Consider the following 15,986-nt stretch of genomic DNA (forward strand, 5'->3'; position numbering starts at 1 on the left):
AAGCATCATTTATCTCCAAGTCAGATACAGTGGGGAAAAAAAGTATTTAGTCAGCCACCAATTGTGCAAGTTCTCCCACTTAAAAAGGAATAGGATTTTCATCAACTATGACAGACAAAATGAGGGGGAAAAAATCCAGAAAATCACATTGTAGGATTTTTAATGAATTTATTTGCAAATTATGGTGGAAAATAAGTATTTGGTCAATAACAAAAGTTTCTCAATACTTTGTTATATACCCTTTGTTGGCAATGACCCAGGTCAAACGTTTTCTGTAAGTCTTCAAAGTTCACACACTGTTGCTGGTATTTTGGCCCATTCCTCCATGCAGATCTCCTCTAGAGCAGTGATGTTTTGGGGCTGTCGCTGGGCAACACAGACTTTCAACTCCCTCCAAAGATTTTCTATGGGGTTGAGATCTGGAGACTGGCTAGGCCACTCCAGGACCTTGAAATGCTTCTTACGAAGCCACTCCTTCGTTGCCCGGGCGGTGTGTTTGGGATCATTGTCATGCTGAAAGACCCAGCCACGTTTCATCTTCAATGCCCTTGCTGATGGAAGGAGGTTTTCACTCAAAATCTCACGATACATGGCCCCATTCATTCTTTCCTTTACACGGATCAGTCGTCCTGGTCCCTTTGCAGAAAAACAGCCCCAAAGCATGATGTTTCCACCGCCATGCGTCACAGTAGGTATGGTGTTCTTTGGATGCAACTCAGCATTCTTATTTTTTGTCCTCCAAACACGACGAGTTGAGTTTTTACCAAAAAGTTATATTTTGGTTTCATCTGACCATATGACATCCTCCCAATCCTCTTCTGGATCATCCAAATGCACTCTAGCAAACTTCAGACGGGCCTGGACATGTACTGGCTTAAGCAGGGGGACACGTCTGGCACTGCAGGATTTGAGTCCCTGGCGGCGTAGTGTGTTACTGATGGTAGGCTTTGTTACTTTGGTCCCAGCTCTCTGCAGGTCATTCACTAGGTCCCCCCGTGTGGTTCTGGGATTTTTGCTCACCGTTCTTGTGATCATTTTGACCCCACGGGCTGAGATCTTGCGTGGAGCCCCAGATCGAGGGAGATTATCAGTGGTCTTGTATGTCTTCCATTTCCTAATAATTGCTCCCACAGTTGATTTCTTCAAACCAAGCTGCTTACCTATTGCAGATTCAGTCTTCCCAGCCTGGTGCAGGTCTACAATTTTGTTTCTGGTGTCCTTTGACAGCTCTTTGGTCTTGGCCATAGTGGAGTTTGGAGTGTGACTGTTTAAGGTTGTGGACAGGTGTCTTTTATACTGATAAGTTCAAACAGGTGCCATTAATCCAGGTAACGAGTGGAGGACAGAGGAGCCTCTTAAAGAAGAAGTTACAGGTCTGTGAGAGCCAGAAATCTTGCTTGTTTGTAGGTGACCAAATACTTATTTTCCACCATAATTTGCTAATAAATTAATTTGTCTGTCATAGTTGACGTGTACCTATGATGAAAATTACAGGCCTCTCATCTTTTTAAGTGGGGGAACTTGCACAATTGGTGGCTGACTAAATACTTTTTGTCCCCACTGTATCTGTATGCAGAAAGCGCAGCTGCTCAGGCGCCACCAAGAGGTAGGCTTATCCATGATCTAATATTCATAGCCTACACCTGCGCGCCACCTTCAGTGAAGCCATATGACTGCTAAATAGCTAATCAAATGGCTACCTCCATTTACCCTTTTTGAACACACACTGGACTCTACACATTTACACCCCAACACACAGTAGTGATGCACGGGTTGACTCATAACCCGCAGTGTCCACAGTTAAATCCGTGAGGCGGGAGGGTTTAGGGTCATGAAATGTTGTGTGGATGAAGGGTGGGTGGCAGGAGGTTGAATAAAGTGAAAATCTTAAAATCCATAAATGTATCATTCTTGTTCAATTTATATCTATAAGCTACATTTAGGTTTTTCTTTAATTATTTTTAGGCTATCTGGCATTAGTGCGTAAGCCTGAGATTTAGGGCCTAACTGTACGTGTGCCAAATAGCCTACACAGCCAATGACCAAATGCTTTTGGGATCGGGCAGAAAACCTGAAAAAAAAAAAGAGTTTAAAATAAAGAGAAGGGAGGGCCAGAAAAGTAATGTTTGGGAAAGATTTGGTGAAGTGGTAAAAGAGGATGATAGCCGTGCCGGTTATGTTATGTGTGATGATTGTTAGGCCCTATACAAATCGACAGTCACACGACGGGAACTTCAGATAGGCCTATGGCACGTCACAGGAACTTTGGCCTACTGTTCAGATGGTTAAATGGAAACTGAAATCTGGATACTGACTGTAGGTCTATAACCTCGCACATGGCCTTAATATTAACTACTGCAGAATAAAGTATTTATTGCAGTAAAATGATACAAATGTAGACTACAATTTTACTCGGGAACAGGAGTGGAGAAATTTGATTTCTTTCTTTCAGCATCTTGAGAGAACGTGAATGCGCAGTTAGTACCTCTACAGACGGTATCTATCTTTATCAGCATCATAAACGCTGATAGTATTTCAACCACATAATACACTGAGTATACCAAACATTAGGAACACCTTCCTAATATTGATATTTTTGTCTTGGCCATTCACCCTCTGAATGGCACACATACAGAATCCATGTCTCAATTGTCTCAAGGCTTAAAAAGTTTCCTCCCCTTCATCTACACTGATTGAAGTGGATTAAACAAGTAACATCAATAAGGGATTATAGCTTTCACCTGGTCAGTCTTTGTCATGGAATGAGCAGGTGTCCTTAATATTTTGTATACTCAGTGTATATGCATCCAAGCCATTTGGTCGTTTTCGCAGCTTTCTATTTCCTTACAACTGGTCAAACTGATGTCATTTGGACATTTTGCACAGCAAGGTTTTTTTTTTTTTTTTTTTTGGGGGGGGGGGGGATTTGTTATTGCATTTTTCTCCCCAGTCCCTAAACATCTTTGCTCCGCGAAAGAAGCAGATAACAGAGAAAACTTGACCGATGTTAACTAGATTGAAGCATTCATTCTACCAATTTATGACATTCTGGTGAGCAAGAGTTTATTTAGTCTTCTGGGGCAACAAAGACAGAAGAGAAGCTGCATGTATCTAATTATAGACAAGTTAACAAAGAGCCTACCAAAATGTTGGAAATAAGCAGAAACATCTCAAATCAGGCAAAAAACATCCTGCACCCCCTGTCAAAAAATAATGACGCTGTCTCTGACAGTAGCCTACAGAAATACTCCTCAGCACTGTCTGTAATAAAGCCCTTTTGTGGGGAAAAACTCATTCTGATTGGCTGGGCCTGGCTCCCAAGTGGGTGGGCCTATGCCCTCCCAAGCCCACCCATGGCTGCGCCCCTGCCCAGTCATGTGAAATCCATAGATTAGGGCCAAATTAATTAACTCAGCAAAATCTTTTGAAAATGTTGGGTGCGGGCCTCAGATTTTCACTATCATACATAGTCAGGCAGTTGCGGATACGTTATTAGCAATTGCGGGCGGGCGAACAAACACACACACACATAACATGCACACATGCATATTTACGCCAAACACACACACACACTGCTGCTACAGCTCAGTCTATTATCTATCCTTGTTGCCTAGTCACTTCACCCATACCTATATGTACAGTAGAAATCTGAAGTTTACATACACCTTAGCCAAATACATTTAAACTCAGTTTTTCACAATTCCTGACATTTAATCCTAGTAAAAATTCCCTGTTTTAGGTCAGTTAGGATCACCACTTTATTTTAAGAATGTAAAATGTCAGAATAATAGTAGAGAGAATTATATATTTCAGCTTTTATTTCTTTCATCACATTCCCAGTGGGTCAGAAGTTTACATGCACTCAATTAGTATTTGGTAGCATTGCCTTTAAATTGCTTAACTTGGGTCAAACGTTTCAGGTAGCCTTCCACAAGCTTCCCACAATAAGTTGGGTGGATTTTGGCCCATTCCTCCGGACAGAGCTGGTGTAACGGAGTCAGGTTTGTAGGCCTCCTTGCTCGCACACGCCTTTTCAGTTCTGTCCACACACTTTCTATAGGATTGAGGTCAGGGCTTTCTGATGGCCACTCCAATACCTTGACATTGTTGTTTTTAAGCCATTTTGCCACAACTTTGGAAGTATGCTTGGGGTCATTGTCCATTTGGAAGACCCATTTGCGACCAAGCTTTAACTTCCTCACTGATGTCTTGAGATGTTGCTTCAATATATCCACATAATTTTCCTTCCTCACGATGCCATCTATTTTGTGAAGTGCACCAGTCCTTCCTGCAGCAAAGCAACCCCACAGCATGATGCTGCCACCCTCGTGCTTCACGGTTGGGATGGTGTTCTTCGGCTTGCAAGCCACACCCTATTACCTCCAAACATAACAATGGTCATTATGGCCAAACAGTTCTATTTTTGTTTCATCAGACCAGAGGACATTTCTCCAAAAAGTACGATCTTTGTCCCCATGTGCAGTTGCAAACCGTAGTCTGGCTTTTTTATGGCGGTTTTGGAGCAGTGGCTTCTTCCTTGCTGAGCGGCCTTTCAGGTTATGTCGATATAGGACTTGTTTTACTGTGGCTATAGATACTTTTGTACCTGTATCCTCCAGCATCTTCACAAGGTCCTTTGCGGTTGTTCTGGGATTGATTTGCACTTTTCGCACCAAAGTACGTTCATCTCTAGGAGACAGAAAGCTTCTCCTTCCTGAGCGGTATGACGGCTGCGTGGTCCCATGGTGTTTATACTTGCGTACTATTGTTTGTACAGATGAATGTGGTATCTTCAGGCATTTGGAATTTACTCCCAAGGATGAACCAGACTTGTGGAGGTCTACAATTTTTTTTCTGAGGTCTTGGCTGATGTCTTTTGATTTTCCCATGATGTCAAGCAAAGAGGCACGGAGTTTGAAGGTAGGCCTTGAAATACATCCACAGATACACCTCCAATTGACTAAAATGATGTCAATTAGCCTATAAGAAGCTTCTAAAGCCATGACATCATTTTCTGGAATTTTCCAAGCTGTTTAAAGGCACAGTCAACTTAGTGTATGTAAACTCTGACCCACTAGAATTGTGATACAGTGAATTATAAGTGAAATAATCTGTCTGTAAACAATTGTTGGAAAAAATTACTTGTGTAATGCACAAAGTAGATGTCCTAACCGACTTGCCAAAACTATAGTTTGTTAACAAGAAATGTGTGGAGTGGTTGAAAAAAACGAGTTTTAATGACTCCAACCTAAGTGTATGTAAACTTCCGACTTCAACTGTACATAGCTACCTCAATTACCTTGTACCCCTGCACATGGACGCTGTACTGGTACTCCCTGTACAGTGCATTCAGAAAGTATTCAGACTCCTCGACTTTTTCCACATTTTGTTACGTTACAGCCTTATTCTAAAATGGATTAAATAAATACAAATGTCCTCAATCTACACACAATACCCCATAATGACAAAGCAAAAACAGAAATACCTTATTCACATAAGTATTCAGACCCTTTGCTATGAGACTTTCCATTGATCATCCTTGAGATGTTTCTACAACTTAATTGAGTCCACCTGTGGTAAATTCAATTGATTGGACATGATTTGGAAAGGCACACACCTGTCTATATAAGGTCCCACAGTTGACAGTGCACGTCAGAGCAAAAACCAAGCCATGAGGTCGAAGGAATTGTCCGTAAAGCTTAGAGACAGGATTGTGTCAAAGCACAGATCTGGGGAGGGTACCAAAAAATGTCTGCAGCTTTGAAGGTCCCCAAGAACACTGTGGCCTCCATCATTCTTAAAATGGAAGAAGTTTGGAACCACCAAGACTCATCCTAGAGCTGGCCGCCCAGCCAAACTGAGCAATCGGGAGAGAAGGGCCTTGGTCAGGGAGGTGACCAAGAACCTGATGGTCACGCTGACAGAGCTCCAGAGTTCCTCCGTGGAGATGGGAGAACCTTCCAGAAAGACAACCATCTCTGCAGCACTCCACCAATCAGGCCTTTATGGTAGAGTGGCCAGACGGAAGCCACTCCTCAGTAAAAGGCACATAACAGCCCGCTTGGAGTTTGCCAAAAGGCACCTAAAGGACTCTCAGACCATGACAAACAAGATTATGTGGTCTGATGAAACCAAGATTGAACTATTTGGCTTGAATGCCAAGTGTCACGTCTGGAGGAAACCTGGCACCATCCCTACGGTGAAGCATGGTGGTGGCAGCATCACACTGTGGGGATGTTTTTCAGTGGCAGGGACTTGGAGACTTGTCAGGAGCGGGGGAAAGATGAACGGAGCTACGTACAGAGAGATCCTTGATGAAAACCTGCTCCAGAGTACTCAGGACCTCAGACTGGGGCGAAGGTTCACCTTCCAACAGAACAACGACCCTAAGCACACAGCCAAGACAATGCAGGAGTGGCTTCGGGACAAGTCTCTGAATGTCCTTGAGTGGCACAGCCAGAGCCCAGACTTGAACCCAATCAAACATCTCTGGAGAGACCTGAAAATAGCTGTGCAGCGACGCTCTCCATCCAATCTGACAGAGCTTGAGAGGATCTTCAGAGAAGAATGGGAGAAACTCCCCAAATACAAGTGTGCCAAGCTTGTAGCGTCATACCCAAGAAGACTCAAGGCTGTAATTGCTGCCAAAGGTGCTTCAACAAAGTACTGAGTAAAGGGTCTGAATACTTACAGTATGTAAATGTGATACTGTTTTTGCTTTGTCATTATGGGGTATTGTGTGTAGCTTGATGAGGGGGAAAAAAACAATTTAATCCATTTTAGAATAAGGCTGTAACATAGCAAAATGTGGAAAATGTCAAGGTCTGAATACTTTCCGAATGCACTGTATATAGCCATGTTATTTTTTACTCGTTATTGTTATTCACTTTGCATTTAAATCTTTAAATACAAACGATTAATCTTTAACTCTGCATTATTGGAAAAGGACCCTTAAGTAAGCATTTCACTGTTAGACTACACCTGTTGTTTACAAAGCATGTGACAAAATTCGATTTAAAATGCATGTAAAATGGCTTTCACAATGTAAAATCACAAGCTTTATTATACTGAACAGAAATATAAAAGCAATATGCAACAATTTCAAAGATTTTACTGAGTTAAGAGTTAATGTAAGGAAATCAGTCAATTGAAATATATTAGTCCCTAATCTATGGATTTGACATGACTGGGCAGGGGCGCCGCCATGGGTGGGCCTGGGAAGGCATAGGCCTACCCACTGGGGAGCTAGGCCCACCCACTGGGGAGCCAGTTCCAGCCAATCAGAATGAGTTTCTCCCCCACAAAAGGGCTTTATTAAAGACAGAAATACTCCATAGCCAGCATCCCCCCCACCTCAGATGATCCCGCAGGTGAAGTAGCCGGATGTGGAGGTCTTGGGCTGGCGTGGTTACACATTGTCTGCGGTTGTGAGGCCGGTTGGACGTACTGCCAAATTCTCTAAAACAACGTTGGAGGCGGCTTATGGTAGAGAAATGAACATTAAAATCTCTGGCAACAGCTATGGTGGACATTCCTGCAGTCAGCATGCCAATTGCACACTCCCTCAAAACTTGAGACATCTGTGGCATTGTGTTGTGTGACAAAACTGCACATTTTAGAGTCACCTTTTGTCCCCAGCACAAGGTGCACCTGTGTAATGATCATGCTTTTTAATCAGCTTCTTGATATGCCACACCTGTCAGGTGGATGGATTATCTTGGCAAAGGAGAAATGCTGACTGACAGGGATGTAAACAAATGCGTGCCCAAAATTTGAGCTAAATAAGTTTTTTTTATGCATATGGAAAGTTTCTGGAATCTTAATTTCAGCTCATGAAACATGGGATCAACACTTTACATGTTGCATTTATATTTTTGTTCGGTGTAGTTGGGTGACAACCAATGTAATTTGCTTGGTGATTGTTACCAAATGTGCTGTAGAAAATTGTGTTTTACTGGCATAGTTGTGTATGCTACCGGAGTGGACAACTCAACTTGCTGATTGCACATCTAACTGCTGATCGGGGCTTTTCGATTGCTGTTTCACAATAAGTAATCGTTTTTTGTAGTTTTGCTTTAAACAGTCAGTGCATTTGGTGATTTTTACATGAACATGGTAAAGTTGTAACTTCATAACAAGGACTGCAATCATTTGTGCGAGCCACACTGTATAATGGTCGGAGCAGGAGTAAAGTTGGAAAATGTAAAACCATTGGCTTTTGAGACTGGGATGAAATCCAAAGCTGCGTTATATTTACATTTTATAAATTTTTTAAGAGAGACATATTACTAGCTTTATTTGTATCTCATACACACGCAATATAACAAAATGAGTAATCATTTTATAAAGTCACTCACAGTGCTTTATTAAGAAGTTTAATAGACTACTGAAATTGTATTCAAGAAATAAGTTGTTTCATCTCACGTGTTGTGATTCAAAATAATTTGATGTGCAACCTAATCCATTTTGAATTTTGGGTTGACTATTTGGCGATTGTTATATTTTACTGTTAAAATAGGGCTCCAGAATTTTCTTGTTCAATAGAGATGAATTTGCCTACATCTTTATGTGCACTAATATCATAGGCTCATATATTTGGGGCTAATTTACACCTGAGTAAATGGACGTTCGTCAACTCTAAATATAATACCCACTGCTAGTAGCCATGTATTAATTTAACAGTAAAAGTCCTAAAACTTCGCAGTTGTAGCCTACTATCCAATGAGGCCTATGCAATCACAATCGCCGATGCACATTTCACGCACTCCGTATCTCAATGCTCGCAGTCTGGAGCCCTGTAAAATGACAAGTTAATTAGTGGGCGCCCTATGGCTCAGCTCAGAAGCCTTTTTTTGTGTTATAGCCTGAATTTTAAATGGATTAAATTGAGATTTTGTGTCACTGGCCTACACACAATAACCAAAGTGGAATTATGTTTTTAGAATTTTTTACTAATGAATTATAAAGGAAATGTTGAAATGTCTTGAGTCAATAAGTATTCAACCCTTTTGTTATGGCAAGCCTAAATAAGTTCAGGAGTAAAAATGTGCTTAACAAATCACATAATAAGTTGCAAAAACTCACTGTGTGCAATAATAGTATTTAACATGATTTTTTTATGACTACCTCATCTCTGTACCCCACACATAAAGATAATTGTAAGGTCCCTCAGTCAAGCAGTGAAAAACACAGATTCAACCACAAAGACCAGGGAGGTTTTCCAATGCCTTGCAAAGAAGGGCACCTATTGGTAGATGGCAAAAAATAAAATAAAAAGCAGAAATTAAATATCCCTTTGAGTATGGTGAAGTTCTTAATTACACTTTGGATGGTGTATCAATACACCCAGTCACTACAAAGATACATATGTCCTTCCTAACTCAGTTGCTGGAGAGGAAGTAAACCACTCAGGGATTTCACCATGAGGCCAATGGTAACTTTAAAACAGTTAGAGTTTAATGGCTGTGACAGGAAAAAACTGAAACTGGATCAACAACATTGTAGTTACTCCACAATACTAACCTAATTGACAGAGTGAAAAGGAAGCCTGTACAGAATAAAAACACGCATCCTGTTTGCAATAAGGCACTAAAGTAAAATGTGGCAAAGAAATTAACTTTATGTCCTGAATACAAAGCGTTATGTTTGGGGCAAATCCAACAACACATCACTGAGTATCACTCTTCATATTTTCAAGCATGGTGGTGGCAACATCAAGTTATGGGTATGCTTGTCATCGGCAAGGACTAGGGAGTTTTTTTAGGATAAAAAAAAAAAGAAAAAAGAATAGCACTAAGCACAAAAGGCGAAAACCTGGTTCAGTCTGCTTTCCAACAGACACTGGGAGACAAATGTACCTTTCAGCAGGACAATAACCTAAAACACAAGGCCAATAGGCTATTAACTGGAGTTGCTTACCAAGACGACATTGAATGTTCCTGAGTGGCCTAGTTACAGTTTTGACTTAAATTGTTTTGAAAATCTATGGCAAGACTTGAAAATGGCTGTCTAGCATCGATCAACAACCAACTTGACAGAGCTTGAAGACTTAAAAAAAGAATGTGTAAATAGTGTACAATCCAGGTGTGCAAAGCTCTTAAAGACCTACCCAGAAATACTCACAGCTGTAACAAAGGTGATTCTAACATGTATTGACTCAGGGGGTTGAATACTTACTCAAGATAGTTTTATATATATATATTTTTTTTTTAACAAATGTTAGAATTTTTCTTCCACTTTCAGAGTATTTTGTGTAGATTGACAAAAAAAGTACAATTAAATAAATTTTTATCCCACCTTGTAACAACAACATTTGGAAAAAGTCAAGGGGTGTGAATACTTTGATGGCACTGTACCTGTAGCGTTGCACTTCTGTTGTCATTTGATGGAAATTAAGCTTTTTTTCTGCCAAATGTGTTGCAGTAATGTATTTTCTGTGAAGGAAATCTATAGTTGCACGCTCCTGATCACTCTATTGACGCAAAAAAAACAAGACTTTCAATATAAAACACAGGTGAAATGGTTTAAAACGCAGTCTGAAATTTTGAAAATGCAGATTTCTGATAACGTGACCCCCGAGACACACACACACACAAAGAGGGCCGCTCAGCTCAGAGAAGTCAGCTCAGGCAGATCCAGTTCAGAGGCCCAGCTCCTGAGCTTCATCAGATTTGAATTTAGAATGGAAAATGAATGTGTTCATACAACAAATGTTAGTGCATCAAATTGTATCGAATCACATCGATTCCTTCCAGTAATCAAACTGAAATCACACCAAATTGTTTCAAACTAAAAGTATCAGAGCCCATGTATCTAGATGCGTATATAATCGTGCTTGAAAGGAAAAATTCACATCCCTAATAACAACACATCATACAAAAAAGCAAAAACATCATTGCCACTAAATCCAATGCTTGGACTTGGTTTGATCTCATAGTTTATCCTCACCTCTTTCCCTGTGAGGACATGACGGGCCAGTTTGACCTTGGCAAAGTTGCCCTTGCCGATGGTTTTCAGCAGCCGGTAGTTGCCAATGTGTGGCTGCTCGTCTGGCGTCGTGGCGACAGAATTCCGGCACCGCGGCATATTAGGACGCCCGCCTGCCTTGGACTCCGAGTGAGACTGAAAGACGGGAACAAAATTCTGTTAGGCTAGTGTTAGGAAATCACCACTCCTACACAACACCTCTGACACAAATCCAGACAATGCATTTTAGACTCCCATCAAAGGAGAAAGAGCCTTGGATCCAAGGAGTCCTCATAGAAAAACGCAACTGTGAGCATAACTTGATACTGGCCAATAATGCTGATCTCTCAATCGACATAGTCACTGTATAAAAATAAAGAAAGTCGCACACTATGTATGCTCCCAACAATTTAATGGGTCCACCTAACCCATTAGGTTTACCCATTAAATTGTTGGGAGCATATACTCCCCTATGTACACTACCGTTCAAAAGTTTGGGGTCACTTAGAAATGGCCTTGTTTTCGAAAGAAAAGCACATTTTCTGTCCATTCAAATAACATAAAATTGATCAGAAATACAGTGTAGACATTATTAATGTTGTAAATGGCTATTGTAGCTGGAAACGGCTGATTTTTTATGGGATATCTACATAGGTGTACAGAGGCCCATTATCAGCAACCATCAGTCCTGTGTTCCAATGGCACGTTGTGTTTGCTAATCCAAGTTTATCATTTTAAAAGGCTAATTGATCATTAGAAAACCTTTTTGCAATTATGTTAGCACAGCTGGAAAATGTTGTGCTGATTAAAGAAGCAATAAAACTGGCCTTCTTGAGACTAGTTGAGTATCTGGAATATCACCAATTGTGGGTTCGATTACAGGCTCAAAATGGCCAGATTTGGGTGCAATTAATTAGTTTAATCAAATTATATTTCATGAATGATAATCTTATTTGGTTTAAACTAAAGAAATTATTTCAGAACAATCTGAGATGGTGGGTGTCAAAATCCTTGTGCTATTTGAGGTGGAATGACTCTGGACACTTACAGTGGGGAAAAAAAGTATTTAGTCAGCCACCAATTGTGCAAGTTCTCCCACTTAAAAAGATGAGGCCTGTAATTTTCATCATAGGTACACGTCAACTATGACAGACAAATTGAGAATTTTTTTTCCAGAAAATCACATTGTAGGATTTTTTATGAATTTATTTGCTAATTATGGTGGAAAATAAGTATTTGGTCACCTACAAACAAGCAAGATTTCTGGCTCTCACAGACCTGTAACTTCTTCTTTAAGAGGCTCCTCTGTCCTCCACTCGTTACCTGTATTAATGGCACCTGTTTGAACTTGTTATCAGTATAAAAGACACCTGTCCACAACCTCAAACAGTCACACTCCAAACTCCACTATGGCCAAGACCAAAGAGCTGTCAAAGGACACCAGAAACAAAATTGTAGACCTGCACCTGGCTGGGAAGACTGAATCTGCAATAGGTAAGCAGCTTGGTTTGAAGAAATCAACTGTGGGAGCAATTATTAGGAAATGGAAGACATACAAGACCACTGATAATCTCCCTCGATCTGGGGCTCCACGCAAGATCTCACACCCGTGGGGTCAAAATAATCACAAGAACGGTGAGCAAAAATCCCAGAACCACACGGGGGGACCTAGTGAATGACCTGCAGAGAGCTGGGACCAAAGTAACAAAGCCTACCATCAGTAACACACTACGCCGCCAGGGACTCAAATCCTGCAGTGCCAGACGTGTCCCCCTGCTTAAGCCAGTACATGTCCAGGCCCGTCTGAAGTTTGCTAGAGTGCATTTGGATGATCCAGAAGAGGATTGGGAGAATGTCATATGGTCAGATGAAACCAAAATAGAGCTTTGGTAAAAACTCAACTCGTCGTGTTTGGAGGACAAAGAATGCGGAGTTGCATCCAAAGAACACCAAACCTACTGTGAAGCATGGCGGTGGAAACATCATGCTTTGGGGCTGTTTTTCTGCAAAGGGACCAGGACGACTGATCCATGTAAAGGAAAGAATGAATGGGGCCATGTATCGTGAGATTTTGAGTGAAAACCTCCTTCCATCAGCAAGGGCATTGAAGATGAAATGTGGCTGGGTCTTTCAGCATGACAATGATCCCAAACACACCGCCCGGCAACGAAGGAGTGGCTTCGTAAGAAGCATTTCAAGGTCCTGGAGTGGCCTAGCCAGTCTCCAGATCTCAACCCCATAGAAAATCTTTGGAGGGAGTTGAAAGTCTGTGTTGCCCAGCGACAGCCCCAAAACATCACTGCTCTAGAGGAGATCTGCATGGAGGAATGGGCCAAAATACCAGCAAGTGTGTGAAAACCTTGTGAAGACTTACAGAAAACGTTTGACCTGTGTCATTGCCAACAAAGGGTATATAACAAAGTATTGAGAAACTTTTGTTATTGACCAAATAAGTATTTTCCACCATAATTTGCAAATAAATTCATTAAAAATCCTACAATGTGATTTTCTGGATTTTTTTCCCTCATTTTGTCTGTCATAGTTGACGTGTACCTATGATGAAAATTACAGGCCTCATCTTTTTAAGTGGGAGAACTTGCACAATTGGTGGCTGACTAAATACTGTTTTCCCCCTACTGTATAATGATTCAATTAGTCAAAAGTTTAGTATTTGGTCTCATATTCCTAGCATGCAATGACTACATCAAGCTTGTGACTCTACAAACTTGTTGAATGCATTTTCAGTTTGTCTTGGTTGTGTTTCGGATTATGTTTTGCCCAATAGGAACTGAATGGTGAATAATGTATTGTGTCATTTTGGAGTCACTTATTTTGGGTGGTATGATCTTTGTTCCTGTAACTTTCTCACTTATAATTTTTCACAATTAATGAATGTTTATCTGTAATCATGGTAGCATCCACATTAATGTAGAAGTGTTCAGAAACTAGGGGTGTAAGGGTTCACCAAACCCACGATTCAGTACGTTTTGGGGTCACGGTTCGGTGACGGTAACGTTATAGCGGGAAAATTAAATGCCAACAGTTACTGTAGTTAATTTGTTCATTTGGCAAGAGACGAAAAACTAAAAAGCACCGTATTTGTGGTCCAAGTCCAGCTTCTGTGACCGCATTCATAATGTTCCTGGCATTGTCTGTTGTGACAGTGATCGTTATGGTCGGGCCTCTCAAGTAGAGGTCATCAAGGACCCAATATGCATGAATATTTTTAGATAGATGGGTTGGTTCAGAATGGATCTGAGGACAACTACACCAGTTCCGTATAGACCTGGTCGGATCCAGACCCGGTCCAATCAGAGTGAGGGAAGCAGCAGAAAAGTCAATTGTAAGCTACTTTATTAACCAGAGCTGATGACGCGCGAGGGAGAGACACTCTAGCCTTGCGGTTTGTGTACTATGAGTGGTGTGTGTACTGTGAGCAAGTGACACGGGAGCAATGAGAAGGGAGACAGAGACCGCAACCAACCATACTAAGCCGACTCGCGCTAGTAGACTAACTTCTAGCTTGTCATAGCTAGCATTAGCACAATGACTACACATCTATGGGTATCTGCTAGCATAGGCTCTAGTTGTTTTAATGGAATAACCTAAAATATTTTTTCTGCTCAGATTTACTCAGCCAATGGCATACAACGCAGCGTAGCAATAGCCTATAGGCCTAGTCTTCTTTTTTTGTTTACATTCGGGTTCACAGTGCGGACCAAACCGAGGTCCCCACACCGAACGGTTCAGTACGAATATGTGTACCGTTACACCCATGAGAAAAATATTATATTCTTATTTACAATAAAAGTGTCTCAAAAATGACAATACATTATTTACCATTAATTTATATTGGGCACAACATAATCTGAAACAAAACCAAAACAAACTTCAAATGCATCCAACAAGTTTGTAAAGTCACAAGCTTGATTTAGTCATTGCATGCTCGGAATATGGGACCAAATACTAAACTTTTGACTACTTCAATACACTATGTGAATTTGTCCAAATACTTATGACACTTTCAAATGGGGGGGATTAGATAAATCATGCTTTAATTTCTAAACGGTAAAACAGATATGTATGAAAATAAAAAGGTGACATTCTGTTCTGTCGCCTCATGAAACATTTGATCTCAAATCCAAAATGCTGGAGTAGAGCCAAATTCAAAGTTTTAGCTTCACTATCCAAATAAACATTTAACATTTTCGTCATTTAGCAGACGCTAAATATGTTGGGGAGTGTATATACAGTGCCTTCAGAAAGTATTCACACCCCTTAACCTTTTCCACATTTTGTTGTTACAGCCTGAATTTAACATTTATTAAATAGAGATTGTGTCACTGATCTACACACAATACCCCATAATGTCAAAGTGGAATTTTGTTTGTAGAACATTTTAGAAATTAAAAGCTGAAATGTCTTGAGTCAATAAGTATTCAACCCCTTTGTTATGGTAAGCCTAAATAAGTTCAGGAGTAAAAATGTGCTAAACAAATCACATATTAAGTTGCATGGACTCACTTCAGTGTTCAATAATAGTGGTTAACATGATTTTTCTACCCCATCTCTGTACCCCACACATACAATGAATGTAAGGTCACACAAATGGAGCAGTGAATTTCAAGCACAGATTCAAGACCAAAAAACAGGGAGATTTCTCCAAAGCTTCGCAAAGAAGGGCACCTATTGGTAGATGTGTAAAGAACAACATAAGCAGATGCTGAATATCCTTTTGAGCATGGTGAAATTATTAATTCACTACAAAGATACAGGCATCCTTCCTAACTCAGTTGCTGGAGAGGAAGGAAACTGCTCAGGGATTTCCCCATGAGGCCAGTGGTGATTTTAAAACAGTTACAGAATTTAATGGTTGTGATAAGATAAAACTGAGGATAGATCAACAACATTGTAGTTACTCCACAATACTAACTTAAAATGACAGAGTGAAAATAAGTACAGAATACAAATATTCCAAAACATGCATCCTGTTTGCGACAAGGCACTAAAGTAATACTTCA

The 15,986-nt window shown here is 40.6% G+C and overlaps 1 protein-coding gene across 9 annotated transcripts in view; it reads right to left on the reverse strand.

Annotated features, from left to right (window-relative positions):
• LOC121579486 (serine/threonine-protein kinase MARK2-like) overlaps nt 1-15,986 on the reverse strand; it is a 35,543-nt gene that overhangs the window by 10,683 nt on the left and 8,874 nt on the right. For all 9 annotated transcript variants that reach the window (XR_006661666.1, XR_006661667.1, XM_045224429.1 and 6 more), the window contains one exon: nt 10,948-11,121. Coding sequence is in view for 7 of the 9 variants with exons in the window: in XM_045224427.1 (XP_045080362.1) it covers nt 10,948-11,121 (174 nt within the window). In the remaining 2 variants the exon portion in view is untranslated. The remainder of the gene's footprint in view (nt 1-10,947; nt 11,122-15,986) is intronic.

This window comes from Coregonus clupeaformis, chromosome 13, assembly GCF_020615455.1.
Source record: "Coregonus clupeaformis isolate EN_2021a chromosome 13, ASM2061545v1, whole genome shotgun sequence".
Classification (NCBI taxonomy): Eukaryota; Metazoa; Chordata; class Actinopteri; order Salmoniformes; family Salmonidae; genus Coregonus; species Coregonus clupeaformis.